This window comes from Capricornis sumatraensis, chromosome 5, assembly GCF_032405125.1.
Source record: "Capricornis sumatraensis isolate serow.1 chromosome 5, serow.2, whole genome shotgun sequence".
Taxonomy (NCBI): Eukaryota; Metazoa; Chordata; class Mammalia; order Artiodactyla; family Bovidae; genus Capricornis; species Capricornis sumatraensis.
The window spans coordinates 45934496-45960359 of NC_091073.1; the positions used below are offsets into that span (position 1 = coordinate 45934496).

A 25864-nucleotide genomic window follows, 5' to 3' on the forward strand; every position below is an offset into this window, starting at 1 on the left:
TGAGTAAAGTATCTATGGCCGTATTTCAGACAATTAAAATGACCCCTCAGATAAGATCACCAGAAACACTTCTTTATATATTTACAGTATTTTAGCATTCCTGAAGGAATAAGCATCCTATCTTATTAATAGGATAACTTTCTAATCTCTGACTTAAAATCTCACATTTTTCCTATGGTGAATCAGAGCAAAAGCACATGTAGAAATGGAAATGTTTTAATTCCAATTTGATAATTAGACATACCAGTGTTCAAATATACTTACAAAGTTAGAAAACTGTAAGCATTAATTATGCTTACCAATTTTAAGACATACATTTTACAACCAAACCCTTAAACCAAAAATATAAAACTGTCTTATTATGCCTATGTCAAAGAAAAAAGAATTCAAAGTTAAAGAAAATATTTTGACTTTTCATGAAGTGTATATTAGACCTGACAAGCTTGATTAATTTAATCTGTCCTCAGTTTCCATCATTATCAGTTTGTCATTGAGAGGGTTATTTTTACATTGTGGCATTATCTTTAAAATTTAGTATTTTAGTTACCTTGGTTAATGGGAAAGTCACTGATATAGAAAACAGCTGTTCTAAAATCAAATAGTCCATAATCTTTTCCTATGGTAAATATAGCAGAAAGTGAAGTCGCTTAGTCGTGTCAACTTTGCGACCCCATGGACTGTAGCCTACCAGGCTCCTCCATCCATGGGATTTTCCAGGCAAGAATACTGGAGGGGTTGTCATTTCCTTCTCCAGGGGATCTCCCCAACACAGGAATCGAACCCAGGTCTGCCACATCACGGGCAGACGCTTTACCATCTGAGCCACACTGAGGGCCAAATATAGTATAGTAAGTATAATTACAGGCTTCCCTGGTGGCTCAGACGGTAAAGTGTCTGCCTGCCATGCGGGAGACCCAGGTTCAATTCCTGGGTCGGGAAGATCCCCTGGAGAAGGAAATGGCACTCTTGCCTGGAAAATCCCAAGGACAGAGGAGCCTGATAGGCTACAGTCCATGGGGTCACAAAGAGTCGGACACGACTGAGCGACTTCACTTTCACTTTCAAGTATAATTAACTCTTTCTTCAAAGATTCAGGATATTCAGTTTTACTATTTTTTTAAACAATAAATTTCATGTCTCATTTGAAATACTTCAGCCCTAGATCTGGAGATGGAAGAGATGGTATTAAATCTACACTAACCTCAGATTAGATTCTGAAGCTGATTTCTCAGACCTAACATTGAATGATTTTAACGTATCATTCAGTTTCCCTTTAAAAAACATCTAGCTAAAACATTTCATTATGCATCAGCTAATACTGGTGTTTTAAATTATTGGTCTTTCAACATAAGACACAACTGTTAATTTATTCAACCAATATTTAGAAAATGCCTATTCTGTACCAAACCCTTTCACCCTAATACACCCTTTAATTTCACAAATGCAAAAAAAAACCTACATGAAACAACAGAAAAGTAGATTACTCCAGATTTAAGCTTAAGAAAGTACTGATCAGGCAGTATACCAAGAGAGTTAAGAACCTGGAATTTAATCAAGAGATGTATATAAAAGGCCCAGCCTGGCCACTCAGCAGCTGTCTATCCTTGGGCAAATTACATACAACTCTAAGCCTCTATTTCCTACTTTGTAACATGGCATTATCATCACCTTCCTTAGTTCTAGAAAACTGAAGGAAATAGGTCTGTGAAAAAGAAGAGAGGCAATGGAAGCACATTTCATGTAAAAAAAAAAAAGTTCCTGTGAAAGATTTAATATTTAAATTTTAGATACTCTTAAACCTTCCAATGGGAGACGGAAATGGCAACCCACTTCTGTATTCTTGCCAGGAGAATCCTGTGGACAGAGGAGCCTGGAGGGCTGCTGTCCAGACAGTCGCAGAGTCGGATATAACTGAAGCAACTTAGCATGCATGCATGCATGCATTGAAGAAGGAAATGGCAACCCACTCCGGTATTCTTGCCTGGAAAATCCCAGGGACAGAGGAGCCTGGTGGGCTGCCATCTATGGGGTCCGCACAGAGTTAGACATGACTGAAGCAACTTAGCAGCAGCAGCAATGGAAGCAGAATGAAGAAAATGAATATGGAACTAGAGAAATCAATTCAAAATGAAACACACTGACCTAATTTTTTTTTTTGCTTGTATCCTTTAATAGCTTAAGGACTGAAGAGTGACCAGCTCTGAATTTGAAATCCTGGTGCCTCCCTGTATATGTTCAAATACCACCTCCAGCATTTTTTCTTCCTGTAATGTTTCCTTTTGCTTTATGTTACCACTAACCTCCTTGAGTTTTGATGCTTTTGAAATGTGGTGTTGGAGAAGACTATTGGAGAGTCCCTTGGACAGCAAGGAGATCAAACCAGTCAAATCAGTCCTGAATATTCACTGGAAGGAATGATGCTGAAGCTCCAATACTTTGGCCACCTGATGTGAAGAAATGAGTCACTGGAAAAGACCCTGATGCTGGGAAAGATCGAAGGCAGGAAGAGAAGTGGGCAACAAAGGATGAGATGGGTGGATGGCATCATCGACTCGATGGACATGAGTTTGGGCGAGATCTGGGAATTAGTGATGGACAGGGAAGCCTGCCATGCTGCAGTCCATGGGGCTGCAAAGAGTCAGACATGACTGAGCAACTGAATTGAAACTCCTTGAGAGTAAGACCATGTTTGATGTGTGTGGCATATGCTATGGCAGTCACTTTACTATTTATTAGTGAATCTGCATTTATCTCCAAATATACCTTGTTTCCCCCATGCACAAAATCAGGTTACTTGGTGGGTATAGCACTGAGCCTTATGATTCATGCTATCACAGATGATGCCTCAATGGGCATTTATTCCAATGACAGTGAGACCATAGGAATGAGGGGTTTGAATAACTCGATTAGAGAAAGGGAAGAAGAGAATTGGGGCATTTTGCCTATTAGTACAGGCATGCCAAAAGCAAAGGCAATGTACACCTGACTCATAACACAACCAGCACAGAATAAATGTTAGTGGGAATTGTATAAGTAGTTTTGTAATTTTTTTGGCTTTGTAGCTAATTAGGAGTAAGAAATATATGACTTTTTTAAACCTAATTACATGTTTGCACAACTATATATAATCAAGTGATATTGCAATACATTTAAAACAGTACTAGGAATCTGTAATTTGTTTTCTCTTTATTAAGGATCCAGATATTTCAATTTGGATGAAGGTTGTTCCAAACTCTCTCTACTCATGAACATTCTTGGGCAGGACTGGAAATCGGGAAGGATGGAAGGGTGTTCCTAGAAAGAGGAACCGCATGAGGAAGGGTATCCATGGGGAAAGCACGTGCAGTGTTCAGAGAGACAAGGGATCATCATGGGAAATATGGAAAGGCAGGGCAGACGCCAAACCACAGAGGTTCTTGATTACAAAAGTCATATACATGGTAATTTTCTGTAAGTAATCACAACTACTACATACTTCTGAGTAGTTACTGCTAGGATCAAGGCTGTCACTCAGAAGCATTAATTTAGAATGAAGGGCAGAAAGTGTGTAGGTAGGAAGTTCTGGTAGGAAGAAATTACTACAGTTCAACCTAACATGAAAATGCAACAACAAAAAAAAGATGATGAACAAGACAATAGACATTATTAGCAAACAAGTAACAGATGTGAAACACACCCAAAAATAAGGATGCCAAAACTGACAAGAATTAGCGAAGGGTAACAATACTTCAGTGTTCTTATGTAATATTTCAGTCAAACAGAAATATCTGGAAAATAAGAGAATCAACACCTGTGTGGTGTATCCAGTACACTGCTTGAGACATAAAGCACTATAGCACCCTGGATAGCCCTCCCTCATTCATTCCCTCTCTCTCTTCTCAGGAATCACCAGCACTTTGAATTTTATGTTTATCCCCTCCATGCATTTCTTTATACTTTTGCTATATACATTTGTATCTATAAACATATGGTATAGTTCTTAAGATTTTTTTTAACTTTACTTGATTGCGCCATAGACTAGAAAGTTGCTGAGTCGTGTCTGACTCTTGCAACTCCATGGACTGTAGAGTCCACAGAACCCTCCAGGCCAAAATACTGGAGTGGGTAGCCGTTCCATTCTCCAGGGGATCTTCCCAACCCAAGGATCAAACCCAGGTCTCCTGCATTGCAGGTGGATTCTTTGCTAGCTGAGCAACCAGAGAAGCCGAGTGTGCCATAGAGCATATCATTTACAAACTGCATACGTAACAACATTGGCACTGAGATTTATCATATATCCACTTTCTCTTTGAGTATTTCATTTGTAGAGTTGTCTACAGTACTTCATTTTTAATATAAACTCTTATTAATTTATTCCTGCTCATTTACTCCTGCTGCTGCTGCTACTGCTAAGTCGCTTCAGTCGTGTCCGAATCTGTGTGACCCCAAAGACGGCAGCCCACCAGGCTCCCCCGTCCCTGGGATTCTCCAGGCAAGAACACTGGAGTGGGTTGCCATTTCCTTCTCCAATGCATGAAAGTGAAACATGAGAGTGAAGTTGCTCAGTCGTGTCCGACTCTTAGCGACCCCATGGACTGCAGCCCACCAGGCTCCTCTGTCCATAGGATTTTCCAGGCAAGAGTACTGGAGTGGGGTGCCATTGAATACGAATAATTCTAGTATTTCCAAATTTTGCTTTTACTACTAACAATATTGCAGGAAATATTTTTCTTGATATAAGTGTTAATACTTTCTCTGGAGTCCATACTTAGGAGTGGGATTGCTTGGTCTGAGGGATGTATATCTTTACTAGATATGGACAAAACATTACCCCAAATGGTTCTGCCCTGATGCTCCCACTGACAGTATACGAAAGTTGTCCAGCTCAGTATTTGGTGTTGCCTGATTCTAATAAGTGTGAGATGGTGTCTCATTTTAATTTGCACTTCCACAAAACATATGCTATGTTTTCTCCCCACTGTGTTTAGAGTGCATATGTCATCAATGTTAATATGAATGAATTAATCAATCTTGCCTACTACAATTTGCAATGTTTTTTCTTCTTGTATAAGAAAGTCTTCTCTACTTCTGTTAAAAGTTCTTAAGTTGTGTATCCTGAAGGCACATATAACTAAGTGAATATAAAATATCAAGTCATAGTTTACATGGTCTAACAGTTTAAACAATTCTAAACCATAAAGAATGCTGAAAGCGAAAGTGGCTCAGTTGTGTCCAACTCTTAGAGAACCCATGGACTATACAGTCTATGGAATTCTCCAGGCCACAATACTGCAGTGCATACCCTTTCCCTTCTCCAGGGGATCTACTATGGGCAGGAATCCCTTAGAAGAAATGGAGTAGCCATCATGGTCAACAAGAGTCTGAAATGCAGTACTTGGATGTAATCTCAAAAATGACAGAATGATCTCTATTCATTTCCAGGCAAACCATTCAATATCACGGTAATCCAAACCTATGCCCCAACCAGTAATGCTGAAGAAGCTGACGTTGAACGGTTCTATGAAGACCTACAAGACCTTGTAGAACTAACACCCAAAAAAGATGTCCTTTTCATTACAGGGGACTGGAATGCAAAAGTAAAAGTCAAGAAACTCCTGGGGTAACAAGCAAATTTGGCCTTGGAATGCGAAATGAAGCAGGGCAAAGGGTAATAAGAGTTTTGCAAAGAGAATGCACTGGTCATAGCAAACACCTTCTTCCAGCAACACAAGAGAAGACTCTACACATGGACATCACCAGATGGTCAACACCGAAATCAGATTGATTATATTCTTTGTAGCCAAAGTTGGAGAAGCCCTATACAGTCAGCAAAAACAAGACCAGGAGCTGACTATGGCTCAGATCATGAGCTCCTTATTGCCAAATTCGGACTTAAATTGAAGAAAGTAGGGAAACCACTAGACCATTCAGGTATGACCTAAATCAAATCCCTTATGATTATACAGTGGAAGTGAGAAATAGATTTAAGGGACTAGATCAGACTGACAGAGTGCCTGATGTACTATGCACGGAGGTTTGAGACACTGTACAGGAGACAGGGATCAAGACCATCCCCATGGAGAAGAAATGCAAAAAAGCAAAATGGCTGTCTGGGGAGGCCTTAACAAATGGATGTGAAAAGAAGAGAAGCGAAAAGCAAAGGACAAAAGGAAAGATATAAGCATCTGAATGCAGAGTTCCAAAGAATAGCAAGAAGAGATAAGAAAGCCTTCCTCAGCGATCAATGCAAAGAAATAGAGGAAAACGACAGAATGAGAAAGACTAGAGATCTCTTCAAAAAAATTAGAGATACCAAGGAAACATTTTATGCAAAGATGGGCTCGATAAAGGACAGAAATCGTATGGACCTAATAGAAGCAGAAGATATGAAGAAGAGGTGGCAAGAATACACAGAACAGTACAAAAAAGATCTTCACAACCCAGATAATAACGATAGTGTGATCCCTCACCTAGAGTCAGACATCCTGGAATGTGAAGTCAAGTGGGCCTTAGAAAGCATCACTACGAACAAAGCTAGTGGAGGTGATGGAATGCCAGTTAAGCTATTTCAATCCTGAAAGATGATGCTGTGAAAGTGCTGCACTCAATATGCCAGCAAATTTGGAAAACTCAGCAGTGGCCACAGGACTGGAAAAGGTCAGTTTTCATTCCAATCCCAAAGAAAGGTAATGCCAAAGAATGCTCAGACTACCTCACAATTGCATTCATCTCACATGCTAGAAAAGTAATGCTCAAAATTCTCCAAGCCAGGCTTCAGCAATATGTGTACCATGAACTTCCAGATGTTCAAGCTGGCTTTAGAAAAGGCAAAGGAACCAGAGATCAAATTGCCAACATCTGATGGATCATGGAAAAAGCAAGAGAGTTCCAGATAAACATCTATTTCTGCTTTATTGACTATGTGAAAGCCTTTGACTGTGTGGATCACAATAAACTGTGGAAAATTCTGAAAGAGATGGGAATATCAGACCACCTGACCAGCCTCTTGAGAAACCTATATGCAGGTCAGGAAGCAATAGTTAGAACTGGACATGGAACAACAGACTGGTTCCAAATAAGAAAAGGAGTACGTCAAGGCTGTATATTGTCACCCTGCTTATTTAACTTCTATGCAGAGTACATCATGAGAAACGCTAGGCTGGAAGAAGCACAAGCTGGAATCAAGATTGCTGGGAGAAATATCAATAACCTCAGATATGCCAATGACACCACCCTCATGGCAAAAAGTGACGAGGAACTAAAAAGCCTCTTGATGAAATTGAAAGTGGAGAGTGAAAAAGTTGGCTTAAATTTCTACATTCAGAAAACGAAGATGATGGCATCTGATCCCATCACTTCATGGGAAATAGATGGGGAAACAGTGGAAACAGTGTCAGACTTTATTTTGGGGGGCTCCAAAATCACTGCAGATGGTGACTGCAGCCATGAAATTAAAAGACACTTACTCCTTGGAAGGAAAGTTATGACCAATCTTGACAGCATATTCAAAAGCAGAGACATTACTTTGCCGACTAAGGTCCATCTAGTCAAGGCTACAGTTTTCCAGTGGTCATGTATGGATGTGAGAGTTAGACTATGAAGAAAGCTGAGCGCCAAAGAATTGATGCTTTTGAACTGTGGTGTTGGAGAAGACTCTTGAGAGTCCCTTGGACTGCAAGGAGATCCAACCAGGCCATTCTAAAGATCAGTTCCGGGTGTTCTTTGGAAGGAATGATGCTAAAGCTGAAACTCCAGTACTTTGGCCACCTCATGCAAAGAGTTGACTCATTGGAAAAGACTGATCCTGGGAGGGATTGGGGGCGGGAGGAGAAGAAAACGACAGAGGATGAGATGGCTGGATGGTATCATCAACTTAATGGACATGAGTTTGAGTAAACTCCGGGAGTTGGTGATAGACAGGGAGGGCTGGCATGCTGCGATTCATGGGGTCGCAAAGAGTTGGACACAACTGAGCGACTGAACTCAACTGTACCGTGTTAAGGGTTTGAGGCTGTGAGTGGTGCAATGTGAACTTTAAGTTCATGGAAGCGGAAACCAGAGGCTGGATGGAAATCATGGAGGCAATGCTATACACAAGCCAGCACCAAAGGTTCCAGCCCTGATTCCCCACCTGCCATTTTAAAGAGTTTCAGCCTTGGACTTCCTCTGAGCCTCTTGTAATGATGATGCCCTTTTTGTCAGAGCCGGCTTGAGGAGTATCTCTTCCTAGCCAATAAAGAGCCCCACCTAGCAACAGAAATGTTCTTCAAATACTTATCGTGTCAGATATTTACTGTATCTATCAGCACAGATGCCAGTTTACATTTAAGAGAATGAGATATATCATTAAATATAAAATTAAGAGAAATAGAGAGCTAGAAAGGAAGAAAAAACTTTGTGAATATGTTATGTCCAAGTAAGTTGAAGAATGTGTCCTTTATAAAGTCTCTTTACTGAAGCTGTAACAGCAGACTGTATTGAAGTATGAAAGCACCATGGATCTATATCATATAATCCATTATTAATAGAAGAAATGTATTCAAAAGACTAATACCACAAATGCTCTGGCTAAATGCTTCCTTAAGGCCACACATCAAGTTTTAGAAACTTAATTATAGTAAACTAAAGCTTGAAATCTCAACAAATGTAAATGAACAGTATGAAAATGATACCTATACACAATTAAAAACCAACTTCTCTTCAATCATACTATCTATATGGAAAACACATGACAACTAATTACACCCCTATATTTGCACTTGAAATGTTCTAGCAAATAAGCTGATTAACTTGACTGCAAACTTACCCACATAGTATTTAACAGTGAGAAATATCAAAAAATCTAAACATCTAATCTTAACTTAGATGTCTTCCCAGGTGGCTCAGCCGGTGAAGAGTCTGCCTGCAATGTGGGAGATCTGTGTTCAAATCCTAGGTCGGGAAGATTCCCCTAGAGAAGGAAATGGCAATCCAACCCAGTATTCTTGCCTGGAGAATACCATAGACAGAGGAGCCTGGTGGGCTACAGTCGATGGAGTTACAAGGAGTCCGACACAACTGACTGACTCATACACACACACACAAAATCTTAACTTTCAGAATCCAGACAAAATCATTATGCCAAATTATTTTTTTAGAGTATTATGATTCTTAAATTAATAAAGTTCAACTCTCAACTTATTCCCCCATGTATAGGAACCCATTTTAGAAATTTTTCATGGCTATGTTTATTCAGAAAAAATAAATTGCATACCTGACAGATTCATTCTGATGTTTGAATTTTCTAACACTTTTGTTTTTTAAAATAACATTTGTCCACTAATGAACAAAAACATCCAACACACCAAAATGTAATTCAAACTCTACACAAGTCTATGAATCACACAAAGCTTAAGTTCTGCTGACTGACTGTCAAAAGCTAGCCACTATGAAGAGTCTGTTAAGAGTTTTGTATTTTTCAGAATCATTCTTTATATACTGTTTACTTCCTAGATTAGAGCTTCAGTTACTTTGGATGTGACTGCAAGAACTACAATGGGCTACATTTGTAGACTGACAACTTCTCTGGGAATTAGTTCTGAAATACCATGGGTACAGTATAAGTCACTGTGGAGCTCATTACATACTTTCTGCTCTGAAAGTTTTTGAACAGCTTTTGGCAAAAAGTAGTAAAATTCAACTTGACATATAAAATGCAATCATCCAGAGCAAAGTTAAAATGATCTCTACTATAAAGGGTAAGACAAATGTCAGAGTGGAAGAAACCCAGAACCCAGTTTTTAATACTTAAACTTATAACAAGCCCAAAATAACCATATTGTTCTTATCTAATGGTAAAATGCTTAAAGAATGCTTTCTCTACTTTAATTAATACCAGCTTCCCAAAGATTTTTCCATTCCCAGATACCTCAATGCAGGCCATAGGGTTGGCATTCTATAAATATTCGTTGAATGAATTTACATATGTTTCATAAGAACCAGATGTCATAGCTAACTTAAAGTAAGCCCAGCCAGCTAATGATACTATAATGAAAACAGAAGTCATTGAACATTTATGCTATATTTAATCACATTTTGTAAGTGCAAGTCAGTAAACACTAATGTGACAGATAAGTTTTCTAAGACCAGAACTCCCTTTAAGGGCAGGGGAAAATGTGTTGTATGTGCATACAGATTAGGAAAGCTGAGGTTATAAAAGTGGCAATGGCTATAAACTTCCTCAGACTTTGTAACTATCTTTTATTTACTTGTAACAAAGGAATTTCATCATGAACTTTACCAGATGAAAATGTTCATAAAAAAATTATAAGGTCACATTCAACCTGACCTGAACAATTATATCATCAAAAGAAGAAATCCACTGTAAAAATTCTTGCTAAACACACAGAAGATTCATTATCACTAATTATAGTTTTTGATTACTTTCCAGGAAGTGCATGCTTCCATGCAAGATAGTATCAAGTAGTTTTTTTTTCAAAGTGCACTACTAAAACAAGACTCCAGATTAACATTAAAAGTTGACAATTAAATGATAAGTGGTAAGAATTATACAGGACTCCCTTAGTGGCTCACAGATAAAGAATTCACCTGCCAATGCAGGAGACACAAGAGACGTGGGTTCGATCCCTGGGTCGGAAAGATTCCCTGAAGAAGGAAACGGCAACCCAGTCCAGTGTTCATGCCTGGGAAGTCCCATGGATAGAGGAGCCTAGTGGGCTACAGTCCATGAGGTTGCAAAAGAGTCAGATATGATTTAGCGATAAAACAACAACAAGCATTATACATGCATGTACATACATGTGAATGCATAAAACATAATGAGTGCTTACTTTGAGCAAAGTGCTGTTTTAAATACTTTGTTGAGAAGGTTATGGGAGGCTTCAAGAATGTGGCAAAGACAGGATAAGTCTTGCAAAATGTGTACAAATGGATAAATGGGAACAATCCAGGAGGATCACCTACTCAAGGAATTTGCTTCTCCAAGTATGGCCTGGGCTGTGGATCAGCAGCCAAGGGATCCCCTCTGAGCTTGTGAGAAATGCACAAACTTAGATCCCATCCCAGACCTACTGAATTAGAACCTACATTTTAGAAGATTCCAACTTACCTTTCTGTGCTTAAGAAGAGCTGCTTTAGGAAAATAAAGGTGCGCACACATGGAGCAGCAAGAACTCACAATTAGGACAGTAGCGGAAAAAAACCAGCTTCAGAGCAGGAAGGTAAAGGACAACAGAGAATGTAATGTGAGAAATATTTTTAAATTTTTTGTGTTTTTTTTTTTCTCTTTCACATTTACATGAATAATGGGAAAGAGGTAGAAAAGAGTTCATTAGTGTCATCAAGACAGAAATGGGTGAATACACATGGCATACTTTCCAGGTATCACACAGCCGAGACTGCAACCCTGGCAGCCACAAGGCACTCAGTGGTCTGGGAGCAACTGCAAAAGGCACATGGGGACAAGGGAGGTATGCAGTCTTCTCTATGCTGATCTTCTGTTTGAGCCCACATTTCAGGCGTGAATGGGATATCAGAGAAGAGACTGCTAAAGGCAGTCTATTTGGGATCATGGGAGAAGAAAGTCGCCTAAGGCAGCAACACATCCAGGCAGCCTGGTGGTGTGACTCTGCAGAGAGAACACACAAGTTCGTCTCCCTCCAGCACCTTGGCATCTCCGCAGCATCGATGCCACACAGAACCTTCCACGTGCTTGAGGTGACTAGAGAAGGCAGAGCTCTCAGGAGGCTCACAGCTTGGCTACCACAGTCTGGCTCTGCAACAAAGGGCTGTCTGCAAAGGGGGAGACCAGGAGGCCCAGAGCACCACTAGAGACAGAGGACAGCCACGGCAGTGAGACAGATGGTCCTGGCTGTGATTAAATGAGACATAATGGACCAGCACGGACACCCCCACTTCAGCAGTGGGTGCCAGTAGCCAGGAAACAAGCTGTCTGCCAGGGTCACGGGCACAATGGAAGTGAATGAGGATCCCAGAAGACCCTCCCCACTGGGCTCACACAGACAGGTGTGCATGAACGAACACACACACACACATACCTCTCACACACACAGGCGCACATGAATGAACACACACACACACACCTCTCAACCTAACCAGAGACCATACACACACACGGCGAACACACACACATGCACACACACACCTCTCACACACACAGGCGCGCATGAATGAACACACACACACACACACACACCTCTCAACCTAACCAGAGACCGCGTAAGTGAAGGGTCAATTCAGTTCAGTCGCTCAGTCATGTCCGACTCTTTGCGACCCCATGAATCACAGCACGCCAGGCCTCCCTGTCCATCACCAACTCCCGAGTTCACTCAGACTCACGTCCATCGAGTCAGTGATGCCATCCAGCCATCTCATCCTCTGTCATCCCCTTCTCCTCCTGCTCCCAATCCCTCCCAGCATCAGAGTCTTTTCCAATGAGTCAACTCAAGTGAAGGGTAGAGGGAAGCAAAAAAAAAAAAAGAGAGAGCGCACATGAGTGAAAGGAACCATAAATATTCAAATTCAAGGTTGCTGGATCATTAAAAAAAGGCAGGAAAATACTTAGAAAATAAAGTCAATGGTGATTTTGACTAATTAGGTGTGAAAACAAATAAAAAGTGAAGGATTGGTGGTGACAGGAACTAAGAAGGAAACAGGAAGAAGAAGAAAGTGGTTTAGTGAGTGGAGGAGAGATGATGCTTTCAGTTTTAGAACACCATGTTAGGTAAACGAGAAATAAACCTGTCCTCTGCCCTCAGTTCGCAAAACAGAGGAAAACTGCAGCCAATACAGGGTGCCCAGAATTCACACAGGCCATGTTTTGGTTAATATACACTCAGACAAAAAATTACAAGAGAGTACAATCTACTTACCATAAGATACAATCAAGACACTACAAGTAGCTGCAAGAGACTATGAAGTTAGTATTAATAAAAGTGATTTTTAAGACAAAAAATACAGTAATAAACTATTTTTAAAAATTAGAAACAGTTTCTAGAAATAAAATTGTCACCATTAGAAGTAAAAAAAACCACTTATGTTACAAGGCACATTAATTTATTACTGAATTGAGAAAGTAAACTAGATTATCTAAGTAGCATACAAAAATGGATTAAAAAAAAAAAAACAGGAGAGAGGTTAAGAGATGTGGAAGTTAGAATGAGAAACCCATACTAATTATAAAAGAAACTTCAGTGAACAGAGCAAAGTCACAAGACATTATCTCTTTTAAAAAGATATTGGTGTGCATTCCATGAGCGTTTGTATAGTTTCCAATAATTCTGTATCACTAGAAAAGTCCACAATTTTAAAACATAAAGCAGCTTAACTACTGAATTAAAAGTGAAAATGATGGGAATATAGCCTAGTGTTTTGAAAAGTTTAGATGACAAAATATGGGATGAAACATTTTTAAAGGAGTGTATGATTTTATCACTTTAAATTTTTGTCCGGATTCTATTACTTTTAATGCCAGGCATGACTTGATAATATTTATGGAACAGGACACAGGAGACTTTAAGGAAGTGTGAAGAGGATGGGAACGTCCTGCGTGCCGAGAGAGGATGAAGGCGTTGAAGCCAGTGCAGTGCACTGGCCTTGAGCTGGGAGAGCCCCATCTCATCACTTCCAGCAACTCCAGGGACCGGCACCACCACTTTACTGTCACAAAGCATCCCTGGCAGGTATGCCTTGATCTGGTTGTTAGGGACACTGACGTGCTCAGTTTGTAAAAATTCAGTGGGTCAAATTTTTAAATTGCATGTTATTCTTCAGAAGATTAACTTCAACACTACTAATCAGAGGCAGTTTTCTTCTCCGACTACATTATATTGATCTTGTATGGTTTACTTACAGGTTCCATGCTTCTGAAATAAATTAAAGGCATGTGCCCAAACAAGAAAAAATATATTGTAGATTAGATAAGTATATTACCTGGATTAAAAAAAAAATCTGGTAGAAACCTTAAATAGGTTAAATAGGCATGGTAAACAGAACAATTCCAGGTAATTCAAGGTTAAGTCTTAAGGGACGTCTTTGAAAAATTATTAAAATAAGTACTGTAACAAATTCAAAGCTTCATTGTTTTTATTTCAAGGTTATGACCACTTTTCAAGAGATGCTGCTTCTCTCTTAAAAGTAAATTCATTTTAATTCTGGAGTTTTATTAGGAATCTATTTGAGTTAGCAATACAGGAAGTTTCAGAAAAGTTCTAAAATTTGTGGGAAATAATCATAAACTTCAGTGATAAATGGCATATTCATTTGAATCAACTCAAATTATATTTCATAATTTATATTAACAGCTATGTTTTATTTTTAAGAAAGACAAAAGGAAAGTTTGCAGGAAATTGCTGCATTTATTCTATGAACGGGTAATAAAATGGGGAGAAAATTACCTCTAAATCATTTGTAAAGTTTTCTATTTACTCAAAATTCACTCTCTACAGAATTCTTAACCTAGCACAGGTATTTAGCTGGTCTATTCCCAGTGGGGAGTCTGTTAACAGAAATCCAAGTCCCAGAACAAAGCTGAGGTGGGATTGGAAACTAGTAATTACGACTGATTTTATACTTCTTCAGCTATGTACACACCCTTTGCTAAGAAGAGTCAACAAAAAGATTTAATATTTGTGACCATAAATGGATCAAACTGCAAGGAGGCAGGAAGAGAGGGCTGACTCCATGGAGTCTCTGAAGCATTCATAGTAACAGCTTATACCAATACTTATTAAGATGTGTGTGCCATGAACAACTGCTCTATGTACTGTAGATACGTTACCTTACTTTGTCTCCCAGCCCTATAGGATAGCAATGCTTATCGTCTGGAATTTATAGAAAACTGAGGCTTACAGAAACTGGATAACCTGCCCAAGGTCTTAAAGAAAACATTTTACTGCCCAAGTTCTGGGTCAACCACCTTTCCCAAGTGAAGAGTCTTCCTACAGAACAACAGCAACAAACCCTTGGAGGAATAAAAGTCCTTATACATGGAAAAAGTAAGAAAGTAAACTATAGATGGCAACGTCTCTTCTAGATTGTAGGTTTAGGTACAATACCACGCTTACAGCTGACAGAATCCAACAGTCCCTCAGAACTACATGAAGGCAATGGGCAGATCTGTAACCACCTGATTTCTGAGATGCATGCTGCATCCACTCTCATCTCACAGGATCAACAAAGCAGTCCCCTCCCCCAGTGTCTCTTATACCACTTTTCCTTCCCTAAGGAGACTGTAAATTCTCCCAAGGAGTTAGCAAACCTAAGGAAAAATACCAAAAATATGAACCACACTTACAAATGCCACCAATAACAATTCTCACCAGACGAAGGCCAGCGAGACATAAAGAACAACTGATGAGCTTCTGAGCAGCCCTGCTGGCTCCTGCAAGCCAAAGTTACCCACCGGGGCATCATCCTGTAGGCCAGATATGGTTGTGAGAGTATATTTAATGTCTTGTTGCATTACTGTATGCATTTTAAGAAAGCATTCAAAACAAAGCATTCAAATAGTATGTGAAGTAGCAATGTAACAATCTTGTTAAAAACAATGCGTTCACAACAAGGACCTACTGTGTAGCACAGAGAACTCTGCTCATTGTCATGTGGCAGCCTGGATGTGAGGGGACTTTGGGGGAGAATGGATACATGCATATGTATGGCTGAGTCCCTATGTTGCCCACCTAGAACTATCACAACACTGTAAACTGGTTATACTTCAGTATGAAACAGTTAAAAAAGTGTATTCAGAATATACAAATAAACAATCACATTTTACTCCACCACTTACCAAGAGTCAAAATATTTTTCTGATCATGTAACAAGAATTTGGTCCTCTATGTTATTTTTTAGAACTCTGTTAGAAATAACACAGTAGGTTCTATCTAGTTACTCGTAACTAGCAAGGTATTAAACATAAATAGGGATACAATGGGCCAAAATTCACTAATTTACCCAAAGCACAAGGATAATATATTGACTTTTTCCCTTTTAAAGACTATTACTCAAAATGAATCATTTAACTAGTTACTCATTTAATTAATGCTTATGAAATGACAGTGTCTCCTCAGTAGGTGCTAAGTCGTACAGGGTTTGCGCTCCGATGAAACCAATCCACGTGTAGAGATGCGAGAAACACAAAAGTAAATGGACAAGATGATTTCAAAATGGTGTAACTTGGAAGGGAGAGGAAAGAAGACTAATTTAGACTGAATGGTCCAAAAAAGCTTCACTGAAGAGGAGGCAAACAAAGGAAAAGTCATTCATTCACACTATGTCTCAAGTGAAATACCGCAAATTCAATATCAAGCAGCAGAAACTGGTGGTTTCGCTGTTATCCTAACAGTTCAGTAAATTACAAGGGACCAAAGGATATAAAATTACTAACATTGTGCATCCCTAAAGTTAAACATGAGATATCAGTGAGGGTATCTGGAAGTACAGTGTTACTACAACAAATACTAAAAACGTGGAAATGGCTTTAGAATGAAGCAATGGGTAGAAGCTGAAAGAATTTTGAGGAGCACGGGAAAAAAAGCTAAGATTTGCCAGGACATGCTTTTTAAAATATAGATATTAATGGCTCCCCTGGTGAGACTCAGAAGAAAGTGAGGAAGATGGTAGAGAAAACTAAATACCATCACGAACAGACTGTCAATAAACAGGTGAACATAACACGTGCTGCTGCTGAGGATGTGGATGGAAAGGAGGAACGTATTATTAGAAACTAGAGGAAAGGGAACCCTTGTTATGTCATGGCAAAGCATCAGTGAATTATGTCCTGCAGTTGTGTGGAAAGCAGAGCTTGTGAACTATAAAGCATATTTAGACAAGGAGGTTGGCAAGCAAACTGCTGAAGGTGCAACCTGTTTTTCTTTTACTGGTTATTGGAAAATGGGAGAGGAAAAAAGTACAAAATGAAAGAATGCTGTCAGATCACCATCATACAGACAAGAAACAGGCTGATAAAACGGTGCTGCCTTTCCTTGAAAAGAAAAGATGAAAACTGAAGGGCGGAGTCCAGAGGCCAGAAAGTGAAGCAGAGTCACCAAGAGTGTTCGTAGGCCTTGAAACCCAAAGTAGTTTGCAAAGTGTATGGGACTGAATATACAGGCCTTTTTCTTTCCACTTTATCCCTTTCTGAATGAGAATGACTATTACTGGTATCCTGATACTTTTGAACTGTGGTGTTGGAGAAGACTCTTGAGAGTCCCTTGAACTGCAGAGAGATCAATCCTAAAGCAAATCAGTCCTGAATATTCACTGAAAGGACTGATGTTGAAGCTAAAGCGCCAATACTTTGGCCACCTGATGCGAACAACTGACTCACTGGAAAAGACCCTGATGCTGGGAAAGACTGAGGGCAGGAGGAGAAGGGGACAACAGAGGATGAGATAGTTGGATGGCATCACCTACTCGATGCACATGAGTTTGAGCAAGCTCTGGGAGTTGATGACAGAAAGGCAAGCCTACCGTGCTGTAGTTGATGGGGTTGCAAAGAGTCAGACACGACTGAGTGACTGAACTGAACTGATGCCTGTTTTATAAGCTGCGCATTCTTACTATATTCTCAGAGCAGATAACATGTTTTCTAGTTTCACGGGTTCACAGATAAAAAGAAATTTGGTTCCAGTATGAATTATATGAAGATGCTCCCCCTTACCAGAAGTAGATTCTGAGATCTGGATGAGATTTCGGGTGTTGAGTTGATGCCGTAAGGGGCTGAGACTTTAAGGAGATCAAACCAGTCAATCCTAAAGGAAATCAAACCTGAATATTCACTGGAAGGACTGATGCTGAAGCTGATACTTTGGTCACCTGATGCGAAGAGCCGACTCATTGGAAAAGGCCTTCCTTTATGCTGGGAAAGATTGAGGGCAAGAGAAGAGTGCGACAGAGGATAAGATGGTTGGATGGCATCACCACCTCAGTGGACATGAATTTGAGCAAACTCCAGGAGACAGTGGAGGACACCAAAGTCTGGCGTGTTGCGGTTCATGAGGGTGCAGAGTCAGACACAACTTGGTGACTGAATAGCAACAACTGTTTTTGCACGTGGAACAGACATGAATCTTTGGGAGCCAGAGGCCAGATTATAGTAGACAGAATAACAGTCCCCAAAGATGCCCATGCCCCCAGCCCCTGGAATCTATTAGCATGCTATCCTACAAAACAAGGAACTTTGCAGATGTGATTCAAGACTCAGCTTGAGATAAGTCTGTTATCCTGGATTACCTGGGTGGGCCCAAAGTGATCACAAAGGTCCTTATAGGTGAAGGAGGGAGACAAGAGAGTGATGCTACATGAGAAAGTCTCCAGTCGCCACTGCTGGCTTTGAAGATGAAGACGAGGCCAGGAGCCAATGAAAGCAGGTAGTCTCTAGACAGAGGTTGGATTCTCTTCCACAACCTCCAGAAGAAAAGTAGCCCTAACAACATCTTGATCTGAGTTTGGCATAAGGCTCTGACCTACCGAAAGTAAACGTAATAAACTGTGCATTGTTTCAAGCCACTAAGTTTATGGTAATGAACGTTCCTTTTAAAATTGTTTCGTCCCATTTCTGTTAAGATTTTTAGCCCCGCTTCTGTTACAGGTTTTAATTAGTATTTAACAAATTATAACAGAATACAGCCTAAGCATTACAAAACCAGGTGCCGCTGACTTTAGCTTATTCAACTCAGATGCCATCTGGGGGTCCAGTGTCACACTCTGGGATGCCAGACACTGGGTCACTACAAGCCAGAACATGTGACCAAGAAATACAACAGAAATATGACAAATACATCAGGTCCTCCCATGTAAATCTGTGGTATACTGAATTTTCCAAGGTAGAGAGAAGTGCATCACAAAATACAAATCAAGATTGTGGTTGGACACTCAATTGTTGTCTTAAAAATCCTAGCACTCTTTTCAAGGTTTAAATAATATTTTCCACCACATCCTATAATATGGGTATCATATTTGAATGCAGAGTTCCAAAAAATAGCAACGAGAGATAAGAAAGCCTTCCTCAGTGATCAATGCAAAGAAATAGAGGAAAACAACAGAATGGGAAAGACTACAGATATCTCTTGAAGAAAATTAGAGATACCAAGGGAACTTTTCATGCAAAGATGGCACAATAAAGGACAGAAATGATATGGACCTAACAAAAGCAGAAGATATTAAGAAGAGGTGGCAAAAATACACAGAAGGACTATACAAAAAAGATCTTCATGACCCAGATAACCACAATGGTGTAATCACTCACCTAGAGCCAGACATCCTAGAATGCGAAGACAAGGGGGCCTTAGGAAGCATCACTACGAACAAAGCTAGTGGAGGTGATGGAAATCCAGTTGAGCTATTTAAAATTCTGAAAGATGATGTTGTGAAAAGGCTGCACTCAATATGCCAGCAAATTTGGCAAACTCAGCAGTGGCCACAGGACTAGAAAAGGTCAGTTTTCATTCCAATTCCAAAGAAAGGCAATGCCAAATAAATGTTCAAACTACTGCACAACTGCACTCATCTCACTTGTTAGCAAACTAATCCTCACAATTCTTCTAGCTAGGCTTCAACAGTATGTGAACTGTGAATGTACAGATGTTCAAGCTGGATTTAGAAAAGGTAGAGGAATAAGAAATTGCCAACATCTGTTGGATCATCAAAAAAGCAACAGAGTTCCAGAAAAAACGTCTACTTCTGCTTTATTGACTATGCTAAAGCCTTTGATGGTGTGGATCACAACAAACTGTGAAAAATTCTTCTAACAATGGGAATACCAGACCTGCCTCCTGAGAAATCTGTAAGCAGGTCAAGAAGCAACAGTTAGAACTGGACATGGAACAACAGACTGGTTCCAAATAGGGAGAGGAGGGTGTCAAGGCTGTATACTCTCACCCTACTTATTTAACTTATGTGCAGAGTACACCATGCGAAATGTCAGGTTGGATGAAACACAAGCTGGAATCAGGATTGCCGGGAGAAATATCAATAACCTCAGATATGCAGATGACACCACCCTTATGACAGACAAAAAGCAAAGAGGAACTAAACAGCCTCATGATGAAAAGTGAAAGAGGAGAATGAAATAGTTGGTTTAAAACTCACACTCAGAAAATTAAGATCATGGCATCTGGTCCCATCACTTCATGGCAAATAGATGGGGAGACAATGGAAACAGTGACAGACTTTATTTTGGGGGGGCTCCAAAATCACTGCAGATGGTGACTGCAGCCATGAAATTAAAAGACGCTTGCACCTTGGAAACAAAGCTATGACCAACCTAGACAGCATATTAAAAAGCAGAGGCATTACTTTGCCAACAAAGGTCTGTCTAGTCAAAGCTATGGTTTTTCCAGTAGTTACGTACGGATGTGAGAGTTGGACTATAAAGAGAGCTGAGCACCAAAGAATTGATCCTTCTGAACTGTGGTGTTGAAGAAGACCCTTGAGAGTCCCTTGGACTGCATGGAGATCCAAGCAGTCAATCCTCAGGGAAATCAGTCCTGAATATTCATTGGAAGGACTGATGCTGAAGCTCCAAAACTTTGGCCACCTGATGCAAAGAACTGACTCATCTGAAAAGACCCTGATGCTGAGAAAGATTGAGGGCAGGAGAAGAAAGGGATGACAGAGGATGAGATGGTTGGATCGTATTGTGGACTTGATGGGCATGAGTTTGAGGAGGCTCCGGGAGTTGGTGATCGACAGGGAGGGCTGGCGTGCTGCAGTCCATGGGGTTGCAGAGTCAGACAGGACTGAGTGACTGAACTGAACTGACTTACTATCATTGATAAATTAATTTCATGTTGTTTATAACTAACAGTCTAAAAATAAAGAGTAAAAAAATGAGATCTAGGCTTAATACAAAAAAATAATTTTAAGGAATAATACTACAGTATAACAACATAAAAGACCCTCCTCAGATATCCATTGTCACTTTCTTGAATTTATCTAAATGTGTCAAATAAACATAATGACTGTGCAACCAACTTGCTTTTAGATACCATGCACTTATTGGTTGTCATTTACTTTTACTGTTTCCTTTCTGTTTACATTCCCATCAATACTGAAAATGGCAAAGTATAAGGTTTATATTGCAGGTGAATTCTAGTCCCACACAAGATATTAACATAATTAAGAACTAAATATGGACTTGACAAAATAAAAGGTTTGTCAGGACAACTTACAAAGATTCTGCTCCTGAAGTTTCACAATAGTTTGGGAAGCGGATAGGGCATAAGGCAAAATCACTCTGGAAGCCAGAGTGCAAATATGCTTCACCATATGCCAAGCATTCCTGTTTGGAGAAGAATGGTGCCCTGAGGAAAAGAGCACGAGGACAGAGGGAAGCTAGGTCTACAAGAAAGCTTTTATTCTACAGGAAAGGAGAAGTCAAGAATGGTTTTCTGGAGTTAGCATGATATCTACTGCAGGCTAGAGGTGAATGAAAAGCAAAGGCAGGAAAGTCTACTGCAACTGGGCTGCCAGAGGCAGAGTAGAACCTGAACTATAAAAAATGAGAATGAAAAAGAGAAGATACAGAAACATCAGCACTTTCAAAACATAAATCCCCACCACCTGTGGCTTCTATTACAGTAACTGCTAATACAAAGCAGGTGAGGAAGAGAGAAACAACCTCTGTTGAAATACCAGATCCACTCACTCACTCAAGGAACTATCTGACATCTAAGATCCTGAGCCAACTCTAAGCAAATAGCTAAACCAATGCAAAATCAAAAGTTCTGCAATGCCATAATTTCTCAACTAGGGGAGTCACGGGAAAAGTTTAAAGAAAGCAAAGCGATGAACGGTACAGTTCCTCAAATAGCTCGTCAGTGGCAGGAATGGAAAAATATTCACCAAGTAGAAGAGATCCAGTTCCTCACATCATTTTAAGAAGCTAAAGAAGAAGATAAAAGGTGTGGATTTGTATTTGTTTGTTTGTGGAGATGACTCTGGTGGAGGGAAGGATAATGGGTGGAGTGAGAGAGAGTAACAGCTCAAAGTTTCAGAATCAAATAATTTAAAAACAATTTGTAAAAATTTTATTGGCATATTTTCTACCCTCATATATCATTGAAAATTATCATAAAATATGTAGTAAGTATCCATATGTACAATATAGTCTCACTGAAACAGGTTTAATGATGACGGTAAGTTGTAACATCCTCAAAGATATAACAGTAAGATTTTCCCTTGAGAAAGTCACATATAATGGAAAGAAAACTTTCATTATTAAAATAAGTTTCTTTCTTTAGGATTATCACTCTAATACTAAAGCCTGAAAGCTAAATCTAAAAGGTCGAACCACTTAAACCCTGACCTAATTTTCTTTAGGTCAATTAGACTAGGTCCTCTGTTTTGTAAGGCCTAATTCACTGCTCCTAATAAGGATAGTGAAATACCTCTGAGTTTAAAATATATATATTTGTTCCCAATAACATAGACATCCAGTACCAAAAACTTTTTACTCCTGTGTGTCTTATACCCGAATCTCTCAACCACAATGTCTAAAATATAATTCTTGCCTTAATAAAAAATGAAATATAATGGACTATTTACTACACCATCTTAAAGGTACCTTAGGTACCTTAGGTGCTTTATGCCTTAAATTAAAAAAAAAAAAATCATTTGATGAGGAAAAAAAAAAATAAACAGAAAACGAGATGTAAATGGAATTGACATTGGTTATAGGTTACCTAGACACCATTTTATATTTCTAGATGATTCAGTTGCTGCGTTTTACATGGAATGATTTAATTGAGCTCTTTACACACTAAGAACTAAAAAAAAAAAAAAATCCCCAAAAGAACCAAAGGTCAACACTTCACTGCTAAAGTCAAACTAGGAAAAAGAAATATTTTTTCAAACATTCCAAGAATAAGTCAACATTCTGTTTAAAAGAACTAGAATGTTGGAACTCTGGGCAAAAGGGTAGAGGGTAGGATGGGAGTAAGACAGACGAGGAGGTCGTCTGTTTTGTAAGGCCTAATTCACTGGGCCAATAATATGATGCTGTGATGGGACTTCTACAGAGAAAAGGTGTGGGAACAGCACAAGACTAAAGCTAGAAAAGAGAGCTGAAAAAAATTAGCTACCTAAAGATTCTAAGTCATTTTGAAAGCCTTCTAATGTTATTGGTATGGAGAAACAAAACTCCTTAATTTCTTCTGAAAATCGTAGCTCTGCTACACCTCCCTCAGAGTTCTCACTACAGTTCATGGTAGAGACCCAAACTCAGGTTCTACCCTACATATTCAGTATATATTTTTCAGTCTAGAAGAGCTACTCTCAGCTGAGATTAAACTTGCCCCTAGGGCATGTTTGAGACATTAGTTGGAGGCCAAAGATTCTGCTAAGCTTCCTATAAGGCACAACACAGCTTTCACAACAAAGAGATATTCCATCCAAAATGCCAGTAGTGCTAAGTTTGAGAAATACTGATCTCTTCTGAATATAAGCAAACACCAACTCCTTGGACCCTTATCCTTGTCTATTTCTAATAGACGTCTATGTAAAGCATATTACCATACCAGAGGACTCATTTTTCAAGGCTTTAAACAAACATGGTGGATAGCTGGCTCAAAATGAGCGTCACACAATACACTGAAATAATACATCAGAGCAGGAGTGCACAAACTGCTGAAGAGAACTTTTCAATCCTTTCTCCATTTTTGTCTCAAGCACATTCCATTTGAAAGAGGAGCACCTATATGTTCCCATACCAAGGTATGTCCCTTCTGTGTTCAAGATACTAAAAATACATTGCCTTCCTCAAAAGACTATTTCTTATTAATGTAAAAACTTAGGTAAACAGTATGAACTGAGAAAGATTTACTTTGGGTAGGGGGAGGTGTGGAAAAACCACCAGGTCTCTAAAATGCAAAGTTATTTCACAGTTTACTTGTAGAATGACTCAGATCATTATTACTTTTACTCATGCCAAGTTTGCAGCTTCTAAGCCTACCAGTAATGGAGAAAAAAACCCACCATTTTTCCTGCACTCATTAAACCAATGAAACAGAAGCTTACTGAAAATAGGCTTGTGCAATAGTATTTATTTTATTATAGCTGTTACAAAAATAAAAGCAGTCACTGCAGTGCAAATAAAGATTCTGAGATTTTTCACCTACTTTGCTACCTATAGGTAGGGTGGTGTGGTGTGTTTGCGGGGGGTGGGGGGGCGGGGCAAACAAAAGAAAATCCTAACTCACACATCGAAAATCTTAAACTGTGAATATTTTCCAAATGTATCCCTCAATCAAAATCCTGGATTACTCTCTTCACGTTCCCTTCCTTCAAACAGCTGGAAAAGACCTCCTCAGAGCGTTTTACCACCAGAACAATACTAAGAACAAATAAAAGCCTTGCGTCGACCTGGCAAATCTCATTCATCAGAAGCCCTGGCAGCAGAGGAGAATCCTGTTGTCCCGTGTGACCCATTCACACCTTTCACATCGGTTTTACTGAAGCCAGTTACCGAACTTTGGTGGTTCTCATGTCCCCACAGTTATTTTAAAAAAATCCAGCATAGCCTACTCCCCCTACGCAAGGTAAATGTAATCAGTGCTCCTTTAACACTTACTCAGTCGCCACAGGAAGTTCACCAGAAAGACACAATTCAACCCTAAGGAGGCCCCACAAAAGGTACACCGATTTCACAAAACGTGGCACTCTTGACATCCTCGAGGAAACCACAACCGCGATACGATACCTTGTACGCAGGGTTTTAGCGCGGGGGGTGCTTTTCTTTCTTTTTCGCCAATGCCCTTTCATTTTCATAAAGCTGAGCTAACTTAAAAGAAGGGGGCTTCCTTGCGAACCGCTCCTGGGCTCCTGGTGAAATTTCACACCAGGCACGCGAGTGAAGTCTTGCCGCGCCACCGGCGAGTTCTCCGCGGCCAAGGGAGCAAAGAGAAGGGGACCGAGGAGAGGGGCCCCCGCCTCAGCTCTGCGCGGCACAAGCTCGCGCTCCGAAACCATCCTCGGACGCTACACCATGCGCCCTCCGCCGCTTTGGCACGTCCCCTCCGGGTTTCCCAACGCCAAAGAGCCCAGCACAGCCGCGCCCGGCTCTGCCGCCCGACCCCCGGGTTCCAGGCCCACCAGGAGCCCAATCCGGCCCGGCCGCCCTTACCGAGCAGCAGCAGCTTGACCTCGCGCGCCGCCTTCTCGCCATCCTCGCGGAGGTTCCGGTCGATCATCTTACTCCGCTCCACCGCCGCCTTGTCCTCGGCGCTCAGCGTACAGCCCATTGTGCCAGGAGCGAAAGCTGGCTGCCGCTCCCTCCAAGTCCGGCGCGCTGCCTCGAAACACAGGTGAATTCTTTCTTTCTGGATGCAGGCGTTCGAATTCCTCCTGACGCCGGCCACGCCACCCCTACCTCCTTCCGAAACTGAGCGAGGGCAGCGCTCTCTGCCGAAGGGCGAGCAGCACCGCGCAGCTCTTTTCTACAGTCAGGCTCTACTCCTCGCCTCCCTAGGCGCCCCCTAAGACCAGGTTCCTAGGCTCTGGGAGCAACTGCCAGCGGCCTCCTACTGGTGGCCGCGCTGCAGCCTCTAAGAAGCCCAGCTCGCCGAGGCATCCGCGCGCCGCCGCGTCCCCGCCCCTGCCCGCCCCGCCCGCCGCCCCGGGCCCCGCGACCACTCCCAGAGCGCGCGCCCGCGCACGAGCCCTCGGACCTCGCCCCCTCGGATGGGCGCGCGCACCCGCGCTGCCGCGGACCCCGGCGCCGCACAGCCCGCGAGGGCCGGCCACCCGCGCGCGCCCGTGGGAAGCGCCCCTGGGAAGCGCCCAAGGAGCCCCAAACCTCTCGGGGAATTCCTCTACCTGGCTTCCTCCTCGAGAGTGTGATAATTTCTTCCCATTTACTCACACCCAGGGA

At 40.8% G+C, this 25864-nt stretch overlaps 1 protein-coding gene across 1 annotated transcript in view; it reads right to left on the bottom strand.

Annotated features, from left to right (window-relative positions):
* The window catches only part of GNAI1 (G protein subunit alpha i1), a 101174-nt gene extending 75939 nt beyond the window's left edge, over positions 1-25235 (bottom strand). Inside the window, exon 1 of the mRNA XM_068973493.1 lies at positions 25118-25235. Within this exon, the coding sequence (XP_068829594.1) occupies positions 25118-25235 (118 nt within the window). The remainder of the gene's footprint in view (positions 1-25117) is intronic.
* Positions 25236-25864: the final 629 nt, after the last annotated feature.